The sequence below is a fragment of the Periophthalmus magnuspinnatus genome, chromosome 6 (genome assembly GCF_009829125.3).
Source record: "Periophthalmus magnuspinnatus isolate fPerMag1 chromosome 6, fPerMag1.2.pri, whole genome shotgun sequence".
Taxonomy (NCBI): domain Eukaryota; kingdom Metazoa; phylum Chordata; class Actinopteri; order Gobiiformes; family Gobiidae; genus Periophthalmus; species Periophthalmus magnuspinnatus.
In genome coordinates, this window is record NC_047131.1 from 5,755,511 (window position 1) to 5,774,559 (window position 19,049).

Consider the following 19,049-nt stretch of genomic DNA (forward strand, 5'->3'; position numbering starts at 1 on the left):
CAGACTTCCTGTGCAAAACTGCAGACTGAACATAGATGTTTAAAAGTTTCATGTGCACTTGACGTAGCCCTCGGCTTTGCGGCTGATGTCCTCTCTGAGAGAATCTGCCTGTTTCAAAAGCTCAACCACTTCTGCTGCTTTGTCCTGCCCACTTTTGTTCAGCTCCTCGATCCACTTCTTCAAATCTGAAACACAGTAACAAACCAGTTTGAAGAATCAACTTTATACCAATGCTTTAGTTCAGTTCATAATTACTTCAGTTTTGCAGGATTATACATCTTCAGACCTATGGGTCCTCTTGATGTTATTACTTAAAATTCCACAATATGGCATTGACTTGCAAGGTAAAGTCACAGGAAAGATCCAATTTTGTCCAACTTATGTCATTTAGTTCCTTGTAACATCTGAGAAATGTAGCAACAATTGTAATAAACGTTCCCTTTTATCACAGACCTAAACTATATGTGCCAGGCTTAGAGTCAGTACCTTCTATCTGCTGCAGTTTGTCCTCCACCTCCTTCTTTAGTGCCTCCGCCTCTTTCTTCAGCTCCTCCAGTCGTTTGGTTGCTTCACTGTCCTGCGTTTGGTTTGATTTTTTATTTTTCAACAGGTCAAATTTATCTAGGACATCTTTCAGACCCTGAGAGGAAATAAACAGGAAAATTGCCACCATGGAACAACACGGTGAAGGAAGAACATGCAAACTCCAGGCAGTATGGGGATTAAATAACTGTATAGTACATAAATTAATTCCTAACTGCAGGTTCTGATAACAGGCTAGATGACAGTGAATTTCTTTTACCGGTATAGCGTCGAGTGCATTGTTGAGAGCAGACTCCGCCTCCTTGTTTGCCTCTTCAGCCTGTTCTCGGTTCTGTTCAGTTTTATTCTTCACAACTTCGATCTCGTCTTTTAAATCCTCCAGTTTTGGGTCCATCAACTTCGCCTCCACCTCCTCCATCTTGCTCTGAAAAGATTATATCAGGGGTCGGCAAACTTTTACCATGAAATACGAACTGAAAAAGTTTAAGCCTCTGAGTGTGCCGCCAGTCAAGTATCGGGTATAAATCTGACCTAAAAACATTTTGCAGACACATGCCTCATAGTGCTCTATCGTTAGATGGCCGTGAATGGGAGAGTTTTTTTCATGATTGTGGAGCCAAATACAGAGGAGGGACGATGCACAGACACACATCTGTGCTTTCAAGTGGTTTACGCACCTCACTATCAGCTGCATTTCAAAGTCCACTGTGTCCATCCAAATAGTGAGAAATCAAAATCACAACATTAGGGCAGTCGGGTTTAGTAAAGAAAGAAAACACGGGCCTGTACCTTCTGTTTTCAGAGCAATCTCTTCACAATGGGTCAGCGCTGACCACTTCACTATAAAGTTCACGACCTTTGCCACAATAGCCATAACACCATTAAGATCCGAGTTTGACATCTTTGCACACAGATTTTCTTGGTGTATTATGCAGTGGAGTTGCAAAATGGTCAACTTTCTCCTTAATTAACCTGACAGCTCCCTCTGCGTTCCCTCATGCCATCTGTTGTCAATGCAAATATTGTACTGATGTCAATTCCCCACTCATCAAAATGTTTCAGAATCTCTGCAGCTTTGTTCTCACCCTTCGTTGTGGCATTCATTGGTCTTAAGCAGCATTATTCTTCTCTGATAGTGGTGTTGCCGTATCATGCCAGGACTGCCAAACGTTCTGCTCTCCCAACGTGACAGGTGCTTTGAAAGTTCCTCAACTTCTCCATGTTTTATTCAGTGCTGGTAAAACAGCTGCTATAAACTCACGCCACATTGCCACAATATCCAGTCATGTCATGTATATGCTCAGGTTTTAGAGACACTTGGAAGCATGTTTTTATGTTAAAAGTTTACACTGTTAACAAATGTTTCCTGTCATAAACATAGCATAAAACATTGGTCAAATTACTTTATTAGGATTACAATATTGAAACATGTTCACTCTTGACGTTTTGATCACAGGCTCCTGAAAATGTTTTTTGAAATCCATTTTGTATTTTGAGTTTTCAGATTATCTTAAAAAATTGTCGGCAGCGTTTGCTAATCTGTGCACTGTGTCACCATGGTAACTACTGAACATCCCGCCATGCAACACAGTAACAGAGCTTCAGACAAAGGATCAACCGATAAGGTTTATTACAGTGTCCTGCTCTGAGGTGCTAACATGGGCACTGCCCACGAGGAAGTTCTAGTCTAATGCGTTGTTGGTTTGTGGAGATAAAATCAATGAAGACGTTTCCAGTCATTTGTACGAGTTAAAATACTTCATTAATAATCAAAGCTAAAATGTCTAACTAATGATCAAATGTTTCCTTCTGGTAGCATCACCTGTTACAACCCGTGTTTGGGACCAACCACTCCCAGACATCAGTTACAGTGCTCCCTTACCCTCCTCTAGCGACAAACCCAGAGAAAACCACCAGAAATCAAGGCCAAAAACAACCACAATTTGGCTCTAACATGAATAATTTGGGTATTGCAGTAATTTCATATTTTGGTGGTTCACCTCTGACAGCAAGTCCCGGATCATGTCCCGGTCTTGGCTGGCAGAGTCCAAATCATCGTTGGCTTTGTCCTGAGCTTTCTCTGCATCGTAAAGGTCCTTTGTGATGTCAGACACATTTATGTCTTTGGTCCGATTCCTGAAAAATAAAAATTAAATAAACATTAAAAATATGTACTGTATTCAATATATTTTTTTTGCTGTTACAACTGATTATTTTTCTTATATCTTTTCTCAATATTTAAAAACCTAAGGCAAGGCGAAGAAATACCAATATACAATACAAACAATACAATACAATACAATAATATTTCATTTACCAGGTGCAACATTAAGCATTTCTTTGGCTAATATGTTTCACAGCATTGCATTAATTTTATCTATCTCCATGGAGACAAGCAGGCCAAATTACTATAGTCAGAACTGAGGAGAGGCGACACCCTTCAGTAAGAATTCATGTTTTTCAAAGAACAAAACCACCTGTAATTGGAAAAAGTAAGATCTATCAGTTTAATACAATTTGTGGAAGATTTCTGGGGAAAAAAAAAAAATTCCAGGAAAGATTACATACTGCACCGTTAATGAAATAATGTATAATTCCCAAATGAGGCTGTAATATTAAGTTTCCATGAGTGCACTAACTTGACTTCCAGAGCCTTTTCCTTCAGCTCCTGTGCAGTTTTGGCCTGCTCCTCCAGCTCCTTCAGGTCTTTGTCTGAGTTTGTGGCGTTGTTGATGAGATCCGTCAGCTCCTGGGTCATGGCTCGGATCTGGTCTGGAGTCTTGGGCAGGTTTATGCTCAGAACGGCACGAGCCATTTTCTCTATGTCTTCAGCGGGAAGCAGATCATCTAGAGACAAGAGAGACGGGTGAACAACTGTTGTAATGCTGGGCCTGAACAAAATGTGAGTAATTCATCCAAATGTATGAGGGCACTGTGCATAAAGGGGGAGGTACAAAACCTTCTATTCTGAATCTGAATGCAGTTTCCAGTCCCCGGAGCTTTGTTTTAACACAGTCTGATCAGACAGAGCTGATTTAGTTGGAACTACAAAAGGTGATGATTTTTGCTGTTAAACAAGTCTCTCTCACAGTTTTTCAGTTAATAATAATAATAATAATAATGGCTTACACTTGTAATGCGCTTTACAGGCTTGTCAAAGCCTCTCAAAGCACTACACTATAGTCATTATTCATTCATTTCCACACTTGGTGATGGTAAGCTACTATTGTAGCCACAGCTGCCCTGGGGCAGACTGACGGAAGCGAGGCTGCCAATCTGCGCCATCAGCCCCTCCGACTACCACCTATCATTCGCACACACACCACTTTCATACTAGGCAATGTGGGTGAAGTGTCTTGCCTAAGGACACAACGACAGAACTTGGTCCGAGCGGGACTCGATCCTCCCACCTTCGGGTTGGGGGACCAACACTCAGTTCATCGCTCTCACCTTTTTGTTGAAAATCAAATAATTAAATGGGACCATGAACGTTCGTATTGAATTCTGTATTCTGAATTTGAATTTATTTATTTGGTCAGGGACAATGCAAACAAGACAATAACCATACAAAAAAAAAAGAAAAAAAATCATGTGCCAGGTTTAGGCAAAAATGCTTAAACAACAGGGGCACTGCAGAGTACACGCACATTTATCACTTATACAGACTTTGGGATCAGACACAGTTGAACTGAACCTTTCTCTCCTTAAATAACATGTTCCTGTGCCTGTGTGTTGAGGAAATCATTATTGTGGGGTGAAAACAACAGCCCCCCATGGAAAGAAAAAGAACAAGGCCAGTTACGTCGCCCGGACTGGCTTTACCGGGGCCCCACCCTGGAGCCAGGCCTGGGGTGGGTGCTCGGCAGCGACGCGCCTGGTGGCCGAGGCCTTTCCCCACGGGGCCCGGTCGGGCCCAGCCCGAAGGAACGACGTGGGGCCGTCCTCACCGTGGACCCACCACCTGCGGAGGAGCCATGCGGGGGTCGGGTGCAGAGAGATCCGGGGCGGCAGTCGAAGGCGGAGACCTCGACGACCGATCTCCGGACTGGAGACTAGCTCTGGGGACGTGGATAATGTCACCCTCGCTGGGGGGGGAAGGAGCCTGAGCTTGTGCGGGAGGTTGAGCGTTACGCGGCTAGATATAGTCGGCCTCACCTCCACGCACAGCTTGGGCTCTGGAACCCACTTCTTGAGAGGGGTTGGACTCTCCATTTCTCTGGCGTTGCCCGCGGGGAGCGGCGGCGAGCTGGTGTGGGCTTGCTCATTGCCCCACAGCTCAGCCACTGCGTGTTGGGGTTACACCCGGTGAAACGAGAGGGTCGCGCCTTCGGGTCGGGGACAGGTCTCTCACTGTTGTGTCGGCCTACGGGCCAAACAGCAGTGCAGAGTACCCGGCCTTCTTGGAGTCCCTGGGAGGGGTACTAGACAGTGCACCAACCGGGGACTCCGGTGTTCTCCTGGGGGACTTCAACGCCCATGTGGGTAACGACAGTGACACTTGGAGGGGCGTGATTGGGAGGAACGGCCTCCCCGATCTGAACCCGAGCGGTGTTTTGTTATTGGACTTCTGTGCTAGTCACAGCTTGTCCATAACAAACACCATGTTCGAGCACAAGGGTGTCCATCGGTGCACGTGGCACCAGGACACTCTAGGTCGGAGGTCGATGATCGACTTTGTTGTCGTGTCATCTGACCTCCGACCGCGTGTCTTGGACACTCGGGTGAAGAGAGGGGCTGAGCTGTCAACTGATCACCACCTGGTGGTGAGTTGGATCTGCTGGCGGAGGAGGAAGCCGGACAGACCTGGCAGGCCCAAGCGCATTGTGAGGGTCTGCTGGGAACATCTGGCGGAGCCCTCTGTCAGGGGGATCTTCAACTCCCACCTCCGGGAGAGCTTCTCCCTGATCCCGGGGGAGGTTGAGACATGGACTCCAAGTGGGCCATGTTCTCCACCTCTATTGTCGATGCGGCTGCTCGTAGCTGTGGTTGTAAGGTCTGTGGTGCTTGTCGCGGCGGCAATCCCCGAACCCAGTGGTGGACACCGGAAGTAAGGTATGCCGTCAAGCTGAAGAAGGAGTCCTATCGAGCCTTGTTGGCTCGTGGGACTCCTGAGGCAGCTGATGAGTACCGGCGGGCCAAGCGTGCCGCGGCTCGGGCAGTCACAGAGGCAAAAACTCGGGGTTGGGAGGAGTTCGGGGAGGCCATGGAGGAGGACTATCGGACGGCCTCAAAGAGATTCTGGCAAACCGTCCGACGCCTCAGGAGGGGGAAGCAGTGCTTCACCAACACTGTTTACAGTGCGGGTGGAGAACTGCTGACCTCGACTGGGGATGTTGTCGGGCGGTGGAAGGAATACTTTGAGGATCTCCTCAATCCCACTGTCACGTCTTCCGAGGAGGAAGCAGAAACTGGGGACCCAGAGGCGGACTTGTCCATCACCCTGGCTGAAGTCACTGAGGTGGTTGGCAAGCTCCTCGGTGGCAAGGCTCCGGGGGTGGACGAGATCCGTCCTGAGTACCTCAAGTCTCTGGATGTTGTGGGGCTGTCTTGGCTGACACGTCTCTGCAACATCGCGTGGCGGTCGGGGACAGTACCTGTGGAATGGCAGACCGGGGTGGTGGTCCCTCTGTATAAGAAGGGGGACCGGAGGGTGTGTTCCAATTACAGGGGAATCACACTCCTCAGCCTTCCCGGTAAGGCCTATTCCAGGGTACTGGAGAGGAGAATCCGACCGATAGTCGAACCTCGGATTCAGGAGGAGCAGTGTGGTTTTCGTCCTGGTCGTGGAACACTGGACCAGCTCTATACTCTCCATCGGGTCCTCGAGGGCTCATGGGAGTATGCCCAACCAGTCCACATGTGTTTTGTGGATCTGGAGAAGGCATTCGACCGTGTCCCTCGTGGTGTCCTTTGGGGGGTGCTCTGGGAGTATGGGGTCCGGGGCTCTTTGCTAAGGGCTGTCCGGTCCCTGTATGACCGGAGCAGGAGCTGTGTTCGCATTGCCGGCAGTAAGTCAGACCTGTTCCCGGTGCATGTTGGACTCCGCCAGGGCTGCCCTTTGTCACCGGTTCTGTTCATTATATTTATGGACAGAATTTCTAGGCGCAGCCAGGGGCCGGAGGGGGCCTGGTTTGGGAACCACAGGATTTCATCTCTGCTGTTTGCAGATGATGTTGTCCTGATGGCTTCTTCGAGCCAGGATCTGCAGCAGGCACTGGGGGCGGTTTGCAGCCGAGTGTGAAGCGGCTGGGATGAGAATCAGCTCCTCCAAATCCGAGGCCATGGTTCTCGACCGGAAAAAGGTGGTTTGCTCTCTCCGGGTGGGTGGTGAGTCTCTGCCCCAAGTGGAGGAGTTCAAGTATCTCGGGGTCTTGTTCACGAGTGAGGGAAGGATGGAGTGGGAGATTGACAGGCGGATCGGTGCAGCGTCTGCAGTGATGTGGTCGCTGTATCGGTCCGTTGTGGTAAAGAAGGAGCTGAGCCGGAAGGCGAAGCTCTGGATTTACCGGTCAATCTACGTTCCTACCCTCACCTATGGTCATGAGCTCTGGGTAATGACCGAAAGGACAAGATCGCTGCTCCTACACGTTGACAGGAACCAGCTGAGGTGGCTCGGGCATCTGCTCAGGATGCCTCCTGGACGCCTCCCTAGGGAGGTGTTCTGGGCATGTCCCACCGGGAGGAGGCCTCGGGGAAGACCCAGGACACGCTGGAGGGACTATGTCTCTCGGCTGGCCTGGGAACGCCTTGGGGTCCCACCGGAGGAGCTGGAGGACGTGTCCGGGGTGAGGGAAGTCTGGGAGTCCCTGCTTAGACTGCTGCCCCCGCGACCCGGCCCCGGATAAGCGGAAGAAAATGGATGGATGGATGGATGAAAACAACAGCACCGTGGACAAAAATGAGGCAATACAAAGCAAAGAAACATTTGTTTCTATATGTTATAGTTCTGCCTCAGTGCCACTCATAGGCTGTATAAAGATGTGCACAAAGTGAATGTGACGTCATCCATAGCGTTCAGCTCCAGTCAAATGAAGCTCATCGAGGCTGGAGCAGTTGTAGGGGCCAATTTGGAGCCAAGTTCCATATTTGGAATTCCGACCGAGCGAGGCTGTTAAAGGTAACGAGTCGATGGAACCAGAAGCGCGTCCATAATCACTTCCTATTTGGAACGCAAGGGCTAGCTGGTCAGCTATGCATATATATGTGTATGTGTGTGTGTGTGTGTGTTCCATAAAATTACATAAAACTTAATCAAGTCCATACTGATTTCCACCAATTTCCACCAAATATTCTGACAGAAACTGATTTTACAGGTGTTGTTGCTACAAAAGCAGGGCAGCCTCTCCACAGATATGACCTGTAACTTGCCATGGTTGCATTACCTGACGGTGGTGGACTCTCCATCACTAAAGTTACATAATAATATATCGTGATACTGACCCAGTAGGTAGTCCTTGACCTTCTTGATGAGTTCTTTGATTTGGTTCTTGTCTTTCTCGTAAGACTCTTTACTGGAGCTGATCCGGTCCTGCAGGTCTCTGGACTGGACTTTAGTCTCTTGAGCCGTTTGATTCACTCTTTCCATCTGAAAACCATCACGCAATCTCAACTTTGGCCTATAAATGTGATTTTATTTTGCAGTATAGGTACTAAATCTAATGTTTAAATCCAGGCTCCAAACGGTTCTGTTCAGCTGTGCATATGACTGAAAAGTTTGAATTCTGCACCCGTCTTTTACTGTCAATTTTACAATGAGTAATGTTTTGATTTGTTTGTATTGTGGTTTTAATGTCTTTTTTATTCTGTAAAGCACTTTGAATTTATTTCTGTACAGACTGTGCTTTACAAAGTGAGTTTTAGTATCTATTAGTAGACTGAAATCCTAAAAAAAACTTTAAAAAATGTCATAAGTTAGCAATTTGATCTGAGTATATTTTGACTGTAAAAACAAAACAAAACAATGGAATAAGCTTAAAATGCCTTGTATCACATAAAATAAAAACAAACATTTTCTCACTCATTTTTCACACTTTCAAATTTCTAAATCAATCAAATCCAGCCAAAATTGTCTCAAATCAAGGTAGATTGTTTTCTAACTATTTGGACTAATTTGATGATTTGAGATTTTCCAGTGGATCAGCAGTAATGTGAAGTAGGGCTGTAGTCCTTTAGTCAATTAATGTAAAATTTGATAAAACAACTAATTATTTTATTTTGCTCATAGAAGTGCTTCTGTGGAACAACAGCAGAAAGGAGAATGTATGGAATGATTTAGCTGAAGATGAAAGGTTCTATGTGACGCAAAATTGACTCTTCTTCCATTCCACCTTGTGATGTCATGTGGTGGTAGTTTTCAAGTGGAGTGTTTTTTTATTTGAGAGAACAACTCAGCCTAATATGCAGGGTTTGTGTGTTAAACATGTGTGAATGAAACTAAACACAACTCCAGGTCTGTTTGTGATGAGGAAACAACATTAGAACATAGATCAGAAAATAGTGTAATATGGGCCCTTGAATGGAGTGAATGATGAGTTTAACCTTCCTTTTACATACAATCTTTTTCTGCGTAGGCAGTGCGTTGTAGTCTCGTGAGTGCAGTTTGAGTCAGACACAAGGTCAGATCATAGTGACACTTAACAGTTTTTGATTATTCTGAGCCATGATTATTGATTGATTATTCTGATTTTGGGACGTCAGGAGCCGTCCCTTGAGAGGGGGGTTCTGTCATAGTTCTACCTGTTTGCTTGTTTGTTTTCCACAGTCCGGCTCCATTTTTCAGCCTGTTCCGGCCCTTCTTTTGTTACCTCCCTGGTTTCCCAGCAGCTGCCTCTCATTGTGCTAATCAGCTCAGGGTAGCCTATATATACTGCTTCTTTTCAGTTAGTTCTTGCTAGATTGTTGACTAGACAAGAGCAACTTTCAAGCTCCTCTGATATACTCTGTTGTTTGCAATTCTGTACCTGCATTTATATCTGTTTCCTGAGTTTATTGGTCCAGCCTGTTTCCCCATTTGAATCCCCAGTGTGGAAGAGCCTTTCGTTGACATTAAATAAGACTTTATTCCTCAGTTGTTTAGTCCCTGATTTAGCATATTCTGAATTACCTGCTTAAAGGACACTTTCTGTTGTAGTTTGAGACATTTGACAGTTCACTTCGTGTTGCATTTGAGTCCAGTTTACCAGTGTGATACTTTTTCTGCGTAGGCAGTGCGTTGTAGTCTTGTGAGTGCAGTTTGAGTCAGACACAAGGTCAGATCATAGTGACACTTAACAGTTTTTGATTATTCTGAGCCATGCCCGCTTTTAGTTGACTAAAAGGGGGCGACCAAGGATTTCCTTAGCCAAGAAACGGCTATAATGTGAATCTACCTCGTCTTTGGCCTCTTGTATTTTCAGAGGCAGATTGTTGATTGCGTCTTGTGTTTTTTTGGCCGTTTCAATGGTTTCCTGAGTTAGGGAAACGATGCCGTCGCAACCTGGACCGCCACATTTTCTGCCAAAGAACCAGGTCAGACACGAAGCTCCTCCACAGCCAGAGCAGTCCAGGCCAGGGCCACCACAGATCTGCAACAACAAACAGACGGCAGTGTGAGGGACAGAGTCCTGGGCTCTATCTTTGCTTTTGTGTTCAGAATTAGGGATGTTAACTGTCATGAAACACTAGGCCTAGTGAGTAATTCTCCAAGAGATACAAGTGTTTATTGTTAGAAAATACCAGATTTGTGCATTATTTAATGTTTTAACCTTTCCAATTACTTTACCATCACATTATAAATCAGATGTTACGTCCCAACAGTTACTCTTTAACTTACTCTTACTTCAGTAGTAACTGTCCCAAATACTTTTTTTTTTCTTTTGTTTGAGTAATATTATTTAAAGTAACTTACTTTACAAATCTGGGTAAAAATAGTTTGCCGAACTCAGGTAATAATGGATTTTACTAATATTAATCATACAAGTTTTATTTGATGCGGATATCATGTTAAATATCAAAACAGATTGAATTATTCAGCAATAACATCTCCCTGTACACAAGAAGGTGACTGTCTCTATACTACAAAAGTTACACAGTGCACCTTTAAATGCCTGTTTCTATAAAACATCAGATAAGTTGTAAAACCTGTTTGTTTCACCTGTTTGTTAAAGTTGACGAGGCTCAGAGCTTTGACCTTCTTCTCCAGGGGCCCCAGCAGACCCTCGCCGCTGCACGTGCTCAGTTTGCGCTTGGTGTCCTGTCGTGTGTCGGCCGAGTCTGCCACTGCACTAGAGGCGTTTCTCACACGACGCTCCTCAGCCTGGAACGACTTAAAACTCTTCTTTATGTCCTCCAATAGATCTACAGTAGAACAGAGGGAAACGCATGGTTTCAAGTGATGATTTATATTTTTATTTGTATTATTAGTGACCTGCCAATAAAATGCACATGGCAATTTGAACTACAGTTACCAAAATGCTAGTAAAATAAGTAAATGCAACCTAGATAAAATAAATGTAAATGCAAGTTTGCATTTACTAAAATAAGTAAATGCAACCTAGATCAAATAAATATAAATGCAAGTTTGCATTTACTAAGATAAGTAAATGCAACCTAGTGCTGACACAGCCCTTACCCCACCGCTGAGTGTAGAAAACAAACCCTGCAGACAGAGAGAAAAGACACAACTTTCCCCAACAAAGAAACACGAGGACACATGCTGAGAGCTTCTGAACAGGTGAGAGGGACAGTCAATGTGAATAGGCTACTGTCTTCCAGTACAAGGGAAATAAATTAATTATAAAACTAATAAAATACTACAAGATTTGAGAAATGCCGATTCAATAGATTTTCTGTCACTCTTTCAAATGATTTTCTCAGATTTTTTTCATCCATTGCTTAAAGGGTTAAGAAGAAGCTGAAAAGTAGCAAGACAGCGCCCTCTTCAGGTCTTATTCCAAACTGTAATTTACTATGAAAATATTTGGTCTTAAAATCACGTTAACTATTTTTCTATAAGTTTAATAAAATAATGCTGCTTTTAAGTAAACAGTCTTCCAAGAAAAATGAAGTTAAAGAAGCTTACAGCACCTGGTATTCCCAGGCGGGAGGGGGGGGCGGACTGGGACATAATTTGAGAAATAATATTAAATTGAATAAACAATATTTGCACATTTTCATTTTAGTCTTTCAGAATCTGAGATGGGGTGAGTGATCAAAAGTGAAAGTCCAGATGTCCTTGGGGGGTGACGGTGATGAGGGTGTTGCGGGGGAGCAGGGTCTTGTTAAAACGGTGGGGGATGGCTATGTGAAGATGTTGGAGGTGGGTGGTAAGGCGGTTCGTGAACAGGGTCCAGTGGGGGGCGGTGCGCTGATCATATAGGTGGAGGTTTCTGATGAAGAAGATGGTGTACCGGGCTATGGACATGATGAGTCTGATAAGGGGGAGGTTGGGTCTGGATGGGTGATCAGGTGGACGGTCGGGCGGGTGGTGATGGTGGCGATGTTCCGGAGGACGTGGGTCTGGGGTGCGGTGGTCCGATGGGTGATCTGGGGTGCGGTGGTCCGATGGGTGGTCTGGGGTGTGGTGATCTGGGGTGCGGTGGTCCGGTGGGTGGTCTGGGGGGTGGTGATCTGGGGTGCGCTGGTCCGGTGGGTGTCCCGGAGTGTGATGGGGGAGCACCTGACCTGCCGCACGATGGTCCGGGCGATGGTCAGCTGAAGCGGCTGGAGCAGCGACAGCTGGGCTGTGGTGGGCTCCGGCGACGAGCTGACGGTCGGCCGCGGCGCCGGGGCGGTGGTCGGCCCCAGGGCGCCCCCTTCCGGCCCCGAACATCCCCTCCCAGGGCCGCCGGCGGTGGGAGACCCCAGTCCAGCCTCCGGGCGAGGAGGTCCTGGACCCGGACCCAGAAGCGGCGGGCGGCACCACATTCGCAGAAAAGATGTATGAGAGTCTCAGGGGATTCCCCGCACACTGGGCAGTCTCTGCCGTACACCGTGGGGCTGATGGCGTGTAACTGTATGCACGTGTAAATCAGTCTGTGTTTCAATTTGAATTCAAAGTTACTGACTATGTGTGGTGTAAACCATTCGAATGTGTAGGCCCAGATGGATGCGATGTCGTGCGAGGGGAATGCCTGTGACCATTTGTGTTCTGCCGCGGGACGTCTGAAGACTCCAGGGATCAGCACTCTGTAACAGGCTCGGGTGTTCATCTCGGTCAGCTTCTTCCACACGGTCCCGCCCGCCCAAACGTCAAAGTCGAAGCCGGCGGCGGGGGAGTCGACTCCTCCCGTCCCCGGCCCGGGGGTGCTCCCCCCGAGGGCCGGCGCACCGCGGAGCGGAGCGCCTTCCCCCAGGAGGTACCCCCATTTGACTCCGACGTTCAGGGCGAAACGGAGGGCCATGTTGGAGACCGGAGTCCGTCGGAAGGGTAGGCCGGCGGCCGCGAAGCGCCCCCGGACGACCTCTATGTCAAAGTCGCCGGTGGCGCCCAGCAGGTCGCCGACCCGGACGAACCCCGCTCTCTCAAAGTTCTCACTCCTCATGCACTCCCGAGGGGCGGACGGGCTCGACAGGAGGTCCGGGTTGAACCGCAGGGGGATGCTGGACAGCTGCCCGGCCGTGGCCGGCGCGGCGATCGCCAAGGGCCTCAGTGCCCGCCACGCCGCCCACGCCTCCCGTTCGAATGGGGGCAGGCTGTCCAGCATCGAGGGCGGCAGCATCTGGCAGAGCCTGTACACTCCCTGGCCGCCCCCCAAGCCCATGGCGTGGCCGAAAAAGGGTTTCCAGGGGGCATGACAGTGGGGGTCCAGGAACCTGCGGACAAGTTTCAGTCTGAGGCTGTTTTTTTTGGTGACCAGGTCCACAAGCCCTAGACCCCCACTGTCGTAGCCCCCCACGATGGTGTCGTGGGCCACCAACGCTCTCTCCCTCTTCCAGATGAAGCGGCTGAGGGCCACGCTCAGTCGGTTGGCGACGTCGCCCGGCAGGTGGAGCACCGTTAGCGTGTGCACCAGCGTGGACACACAGAGGGCGTTGACGACCAGCACTTTTCCCTTTACAGTGAGCGTCCTGAGGTTCCAGAGCGAGATGGTCCGCCCGATCTTCAGCAGGGATTTCTCCCACTGCTTCTCGGCGCAGACCACCTCGTCCTTCCCCATCAGGACGCCCAGTACTTGGTACTGGTCGTCGGCCCTCTGCATGTCCACGCTGAGGCGTGCTGGGGCGACGTCGCCGCAGAACGACACCGATGTTTTTGACCAGTTCACATCCCAGCTCGTGGAGAGCCGCTTCCAGGCTCTCCACATCTCGGGCGAAGAGGTTGGTGTCGTCTGCGTACTGAATGACTCTCAGCTCGCTTCCAGAGGGAGAGACGATGCCATGGGCGTGGGGGTTCTTCTTGATGAGTGCGGCCAGGGGCTCCGCCACGATGCTGTACAGAAGAGAGGAGAGGGGACAGCCCTGCCTCACCGATCTGCTTAATGAGAAGGTGTCAGTCAGCGAACCATTGCACTTCACTCTTGACCGGGCGTTTTGGTAGAGGAGTTGGATCCATGCAATGAAAGTGTCGCCAAACCCGAACCTCCGCAAGACGTCCCACAGGAACGAATGTTCGACCCTGTCGAACGCCTTGCGGAAGTCCACGCTGACGTGTATCCCCCCCCGTGCGGTGCATGTGTCTGATGAGGTACTTGTTAGTGAGGATGTTGTCAGCAATGTCCCGGTGCGGAATACTATATGACTGGGTCGGACTGATGACGGACGCGATGACTAATTTAAGGCGGTTGGCGAGAATTTTGGCGAGTATCTTGTAGTCAGTGTTGAGCAATGAAATGGGTCTGTAGTTTTCTAAATCCAATTTACTGTCCTTTTTGTGTAGTAATGTAATGACGCCAGTGCAGAATGATGCAGAAACGCGGTTCTCAGATTGCATCTGCGTGTACAGTGACTGCAGTATGGGCGCGATGCGGTGAGCGAAAGTCTTATAAAACTCACTCGTGAGACCATCCTGACCGGGACTCTTGTTATTGTTTAGCCCTTTGATGGCTTTCCGGACCTCCGCGACGGTTATGGGCCGGTCGCAGAGGTCGCGGTCGCCCTCGGTCAGTCTGGCCTCAAGAGCGTTGATGGCGGCGTGAGTGGCATGTGACGAAGTTCCTTGTGCGCGAAATAACTCGGAGTAAAATTTTTGAATTGTCTCAAGCAAAGTGCAATGGTCCGCTGAGGTGACACCTGCAGAATCGGTGAGCTGCTGTATGTACATTTTCCCTTGTTTTTGTTTTTCCAGGCCGAAAAAGAAGGCTGTTCCCCTCTCACCCTCCACTGTGTATCTCGCCCTGGCTCTGAGCGTAGCCCCCCTGCTCTTCGCCAGCTCCAGTGTCTCTAGACGGGCCCTGAGCTGGAGGAGTTCAGGATCGACCGGGCCTTTCTGCGAAGCCGCGCCCGCACAGATGGTTTGGATGCGCTGGCGCAGGGTGTTCTCCTCGACGCTCTCGAGACATTTTTTGTGCTTGCAGAAGTGTATTGTGGTCTTTTTGATTCTGATTTTTGCTCCCTCCCACCATTCTATTAGATTGTTTATTACCTGCTTTTCTTGCTCGAGAGCGTCCAGGAGCCTGGCCAGCTTCTTTTGGTATTTTTCCTCAGGGAGTACAGAGTTGTTAAGAACCCACAGCCCCCCGTTTCGCTTCCCTCCCGTGAGGGAGAAGCTGACCGAGAGCGGTGAGTGATCACTGATACCCGTCCACGTGTACTCGGCCCTGTCCAGATTCCTGAGCAGGCACCCGGAGGAGAAGCACATGTCTAGCCTGGACTGTTTCAATACGCCCTGAACAACCTGCCTTCTCGAGAAGGCCCTGGCCCTTGGGTGTAACACGCGCCAAATTTCTGTCATGTCCAGTGTTTTTATTGATTCTATTAAGAAGGACCGGCTGGTGTCATTGTGGTATGTGTTATTTTCTGATATGTCATGTTTACTTAGTACTATGTTGAAGTCCCCGATTATTATTGTTTTGTTATTCACGTATTTGAAAAGCTGGATGAAGAATGTTTTGCGGTGTTGTTCATGGTTGGGCGCGTGCACGTTAATTAACCGAAAGGCCAGGGCCCCCTCGAAGTCCAGGACTATCATGTTCCCCTCCGGGTCTGCGTGGACAAGGCTGGGCCGGCCCACGAAGCCGGGCTTCGCGAGCACGGCCACCCCGCGGGAGCGCCCCGGTCCCAGGGCACAGTGCAGAGAGCCCGCGTGGGCTGCCCTCGCCGCCTGCGCGCGCGCCGGGTCCCACCGCGTTTCCTGGATGCAAAGAATGTCCCAGGGGGCGGCCTGGAACACTCTGTGCATCCGGTCTGCTCCTCCGAGGCCCCCAGCGTTGACGGAGAGGAGGGAGAGGCGTGCCATAGCACATGAGGAGGGAGATGTTGCCTGAGGTTCATTTTGACTTTTTGTGTTTGCTCTTCTGCATGTCCGTGTCTCCCAGGCGTTTTTTCACCTCAGGCGTGCTGAATTCCATCAGCTCAGAGTCGTCAGCGGTCTGATTGAAGGCGGCAGTGTTGGGGGTAGGGGCTGGTGAGAGAGAGAGAGCCGGCTCGCGGGGGCTGCGCGCAGGCATGGCGCGCGCTGCCTCCGCTCTGCCCCGCTCAGCTCTACTGCCCTGTGACAGAGAGCGCGCTCTTGTTGGCAGCTCGCCCCACTGTCTTCCCCGCATGATACTTTCTAGCCTAGGAATGCGGCCCGCTGCCGGGGCCGCTTCCCCCGCTTCGGAGGTGGAGCACGGGGCCAGTCTCGTGCTCGTCCTCCTCACCGGTTCGACTGCTGCCGCCCGGGCATTAGGAGTGGGGCCGCACGCGGCCTCCTCCCCCCGATCGAGGGTGCGGCGTGAGTCAGCTTTCTCACCCGCCCCTACCACGGGCGCCCCCCCGCTCGCCAGCTGGGTGTCTGTCTCCGCTGACGGACCCTGAGCCTCCTCCTCTCCCACCCCAGTCTCGCAGAGCGCGGGTGAGAGCCCCGCCGGGGGCTCTCCCCCGCTCTCCGCGGGTGTCGGGGTGGTCTCCTCTCCCTTCCTCAGTGTCTCCCTGAGGGCCTCGACTGCCTCCTCCTCCCGGCACGCGCACAAGTGGGAGAACATGCGACACTCTGCACTTAGGCGCCCTGGGCTCAGTGCACTCCCGCGCGTAGTGGCCCTGTCCCCCGCAGTTCCTGCACAGAAAGTCCGGACAGTCCCTAAACACGTGATCGGGCCGCAAACACCCCCGACACACCCTCACCTGTCTGTCGTGCAGCACCCTGAAGTACTCAGGGCCCGCAGCGGTGTTAAACCTCACGGAATAAGGCAGAGACTGGACAGTGTCGGTGAATCTTACCTTCACGAATCTGGTGCCGTCCGCCACGTCAGTCCCGGGCCACATTCTCCTCCGCACCTCTGAGACTGCGGAGACTCCCCAGGAGAGGAGCTTGGCCACGATCTCCTCATCCTCGATGTAGGCCGGCAGCCCCATGAAAGAGACGACCAGCTCATCCGCGGTGATGTCCCTCCCGTGCACTTTGGTCTCCCCAACACGGAAACCATCCAGTAGGCGCCCCTTCGCCTGCGTCGTCGTTACCGTCAACTCGTATTTTTCCTTGTTAATCTGCCGGAACGCCACCACATTACCAGCTATGCTCTTCGCCGCTTTCAGCAGGACCATCGGCGGCACCTCCTTCCCATCACACTCCAGGAATACGGTCATATCTTTGTCGTATTTTCTATATTTCTTCGTGGGGGGTTGTTCCGGGGCCTTGGTCGTTGTGGGTGCGGGAGTCGTTGCCATGTTGTCCGTCCGGGGGGGGGCCGGCACCGTTTGCTCCATGGTAGGAGCAAACGATGCGGGGAAAGCAAAAAGCGTCTACCTCCCAGTCAAGGGAACTGGGAGGGGACAAAGTAAAAGCAAGAAACTGAATCAATAAGATAGTTTGGAACACAGTAAACTGTAAAAGGCGAGGGGCAGAGAGCCGAACTCAGCGCCGCTCTCAGTGCCTACGTGGCACTACCCGCTACCCAGCAGCCCACGGGCCAACTCTGCTCAGCGTCCGAGATCAGACGAGATCGGGCGTGTTCAGAGTGGTATGGCCGTAAGTGAGGGCCTCACTGGTGAGGATTGTATTTATATCTACTCTTGACATTATGAAATTTACATATTAAACTAGAAGAAAATCAAATGCTCAAATGTGACACACTTTGTGGTTTTGCCATTTCTCAGTTGTTATCTACCGCACAGTTCAGCCCTTTTACTTTATTCTGTTCTATTTGTTATTAAAGTAAAGGTATACTTTATTGAACCTCATGGGGAAATGCATGCTCTGCATTCGATCCAGGGATTTTGCTTATTGTGGATGTCTAAAGCTGCATGTACTTCTCTTCATAGACTTGAATATAGATATAAAAACAGTGTCACATTCATGTTCCCTCGCTCAACCCTCAAACCCACATGAAGGACCCTGATATGGTCTGGGACTTTTGGAGTCTGAGGCCAGAGAGTCTGCACCAGGTAAAACCAAATCTGTCTAATGCATTTACACATAGACGTGGGAGATGTATAAAATAGAACAGCAAATTGTTCTTGATATGCAAAATTAGTCAAGTTTATAATCTATAATTAAAACCATTCAAAAATGCAGGTTCAAAATAAAATGAGCAGAAGCATCTAGTATAATTTTCGTAACAAGGGTAAACTAGGAAATGTGGAGTCATTTCAAAGGCACATTTTGGCACATTCTTTATGCATTGTTAAAATACCATCTGAATATTGTTATCAAGATGACAAAAATGTATATCTCAAATGTGTTTTTGCGTCAGTATCTCCCATCCCTAGTTACACAGGGAAGTAGTCATTTTATTTGTACAGGGCAATACAGAAAATAAGAAAATGTCAAATTATGACAGGAATCAGTAGGCTCATCGATCAGGCCTAAAAGTTGCTAATTAATTAATAGAAGATAATTATTATAGCAGCTAGACAAAGGCTGTATGAATTTGAAAACAAAAGGAATTTTCTGTCATGTTGTAAAGATTAGATTTGCGAATTAAGTTTAAAAAGTAGGCTTCTGTTCAGAGTGCACAGTATAAACAACTCCAGGAGGATTATCAGTTCATATTCCATCGCTCACTCAAATTTTAAACTAATACAAGACTATTTACAGGTCTTAAACACAGTTTTGCCATAAAAGGTAAATTTTGTTCTTTATAGGCGACATTCTGTTTCAAAGAACTGCGGCTTTTTGAGATTTAATAACAGCACCAAGTAAAACTTTTGATTTGCAATGTATCTTGTGATATACTTCACTATTAGGGCCACATTTCCTTCATTTTTCTTACTACCACCTATAAACCGTATGTTTCTGTTGTTTTTGCCGTGGGCAGGTGACCTTTCTGTTCAGCGATCGTGGGATTCCTGATGGATTTCGTCACATGAACGGCTATGGCTCTCACACATTTAAACTAGTGAACGCACAGGGAGAGGGGGTCTACTGCAAATTCCACTACAAGGTCGGCTTC

General features: G+C 49.0%; 1 protein-coding gene across 1 annotated transcript in view; it reads right to left on the reverse strand.

Annotated features, from left to right (window-relative positions):
* The window catches only part of lamb4 (laminin, beta 4), a 52,732-nt gene continuing 33,683 nt past the window's right edge, over nt 1–19,049 (reverse strand). The window contains exons 27-34 of the mRNA XM_055222753.1: nt 10,676–10,878; nt 9,912–10,106; nt 7,984–8,128; nt 3,183–3,390; nt 2,544–2,679; nt 803–967; nt 487–640; nt 1–185 (exon numbers count right to left, since the gene is read on the reverse strand). Of these exons, the coding sequence (XP_055078728.1) occupies nt 49–185; nt 487–640; nt 803–967; nt 2,544–2,679; nt 3,183–3,390; nt 7,984–8,128; nt 9,912–10,106; nt 10,676–10,878 (1,343 nt within the window). The 3' untranslated portion in view covers nt 1–48. The remainder of the gene's footprint in view (nt 186–486; nt 641–802; nt 968–2,543; nt 2,680–3,182; nt 3,391–7,983; nt 8,129–9,911; nt 10,107–10,675; nt 10,879–19,049) is intronic.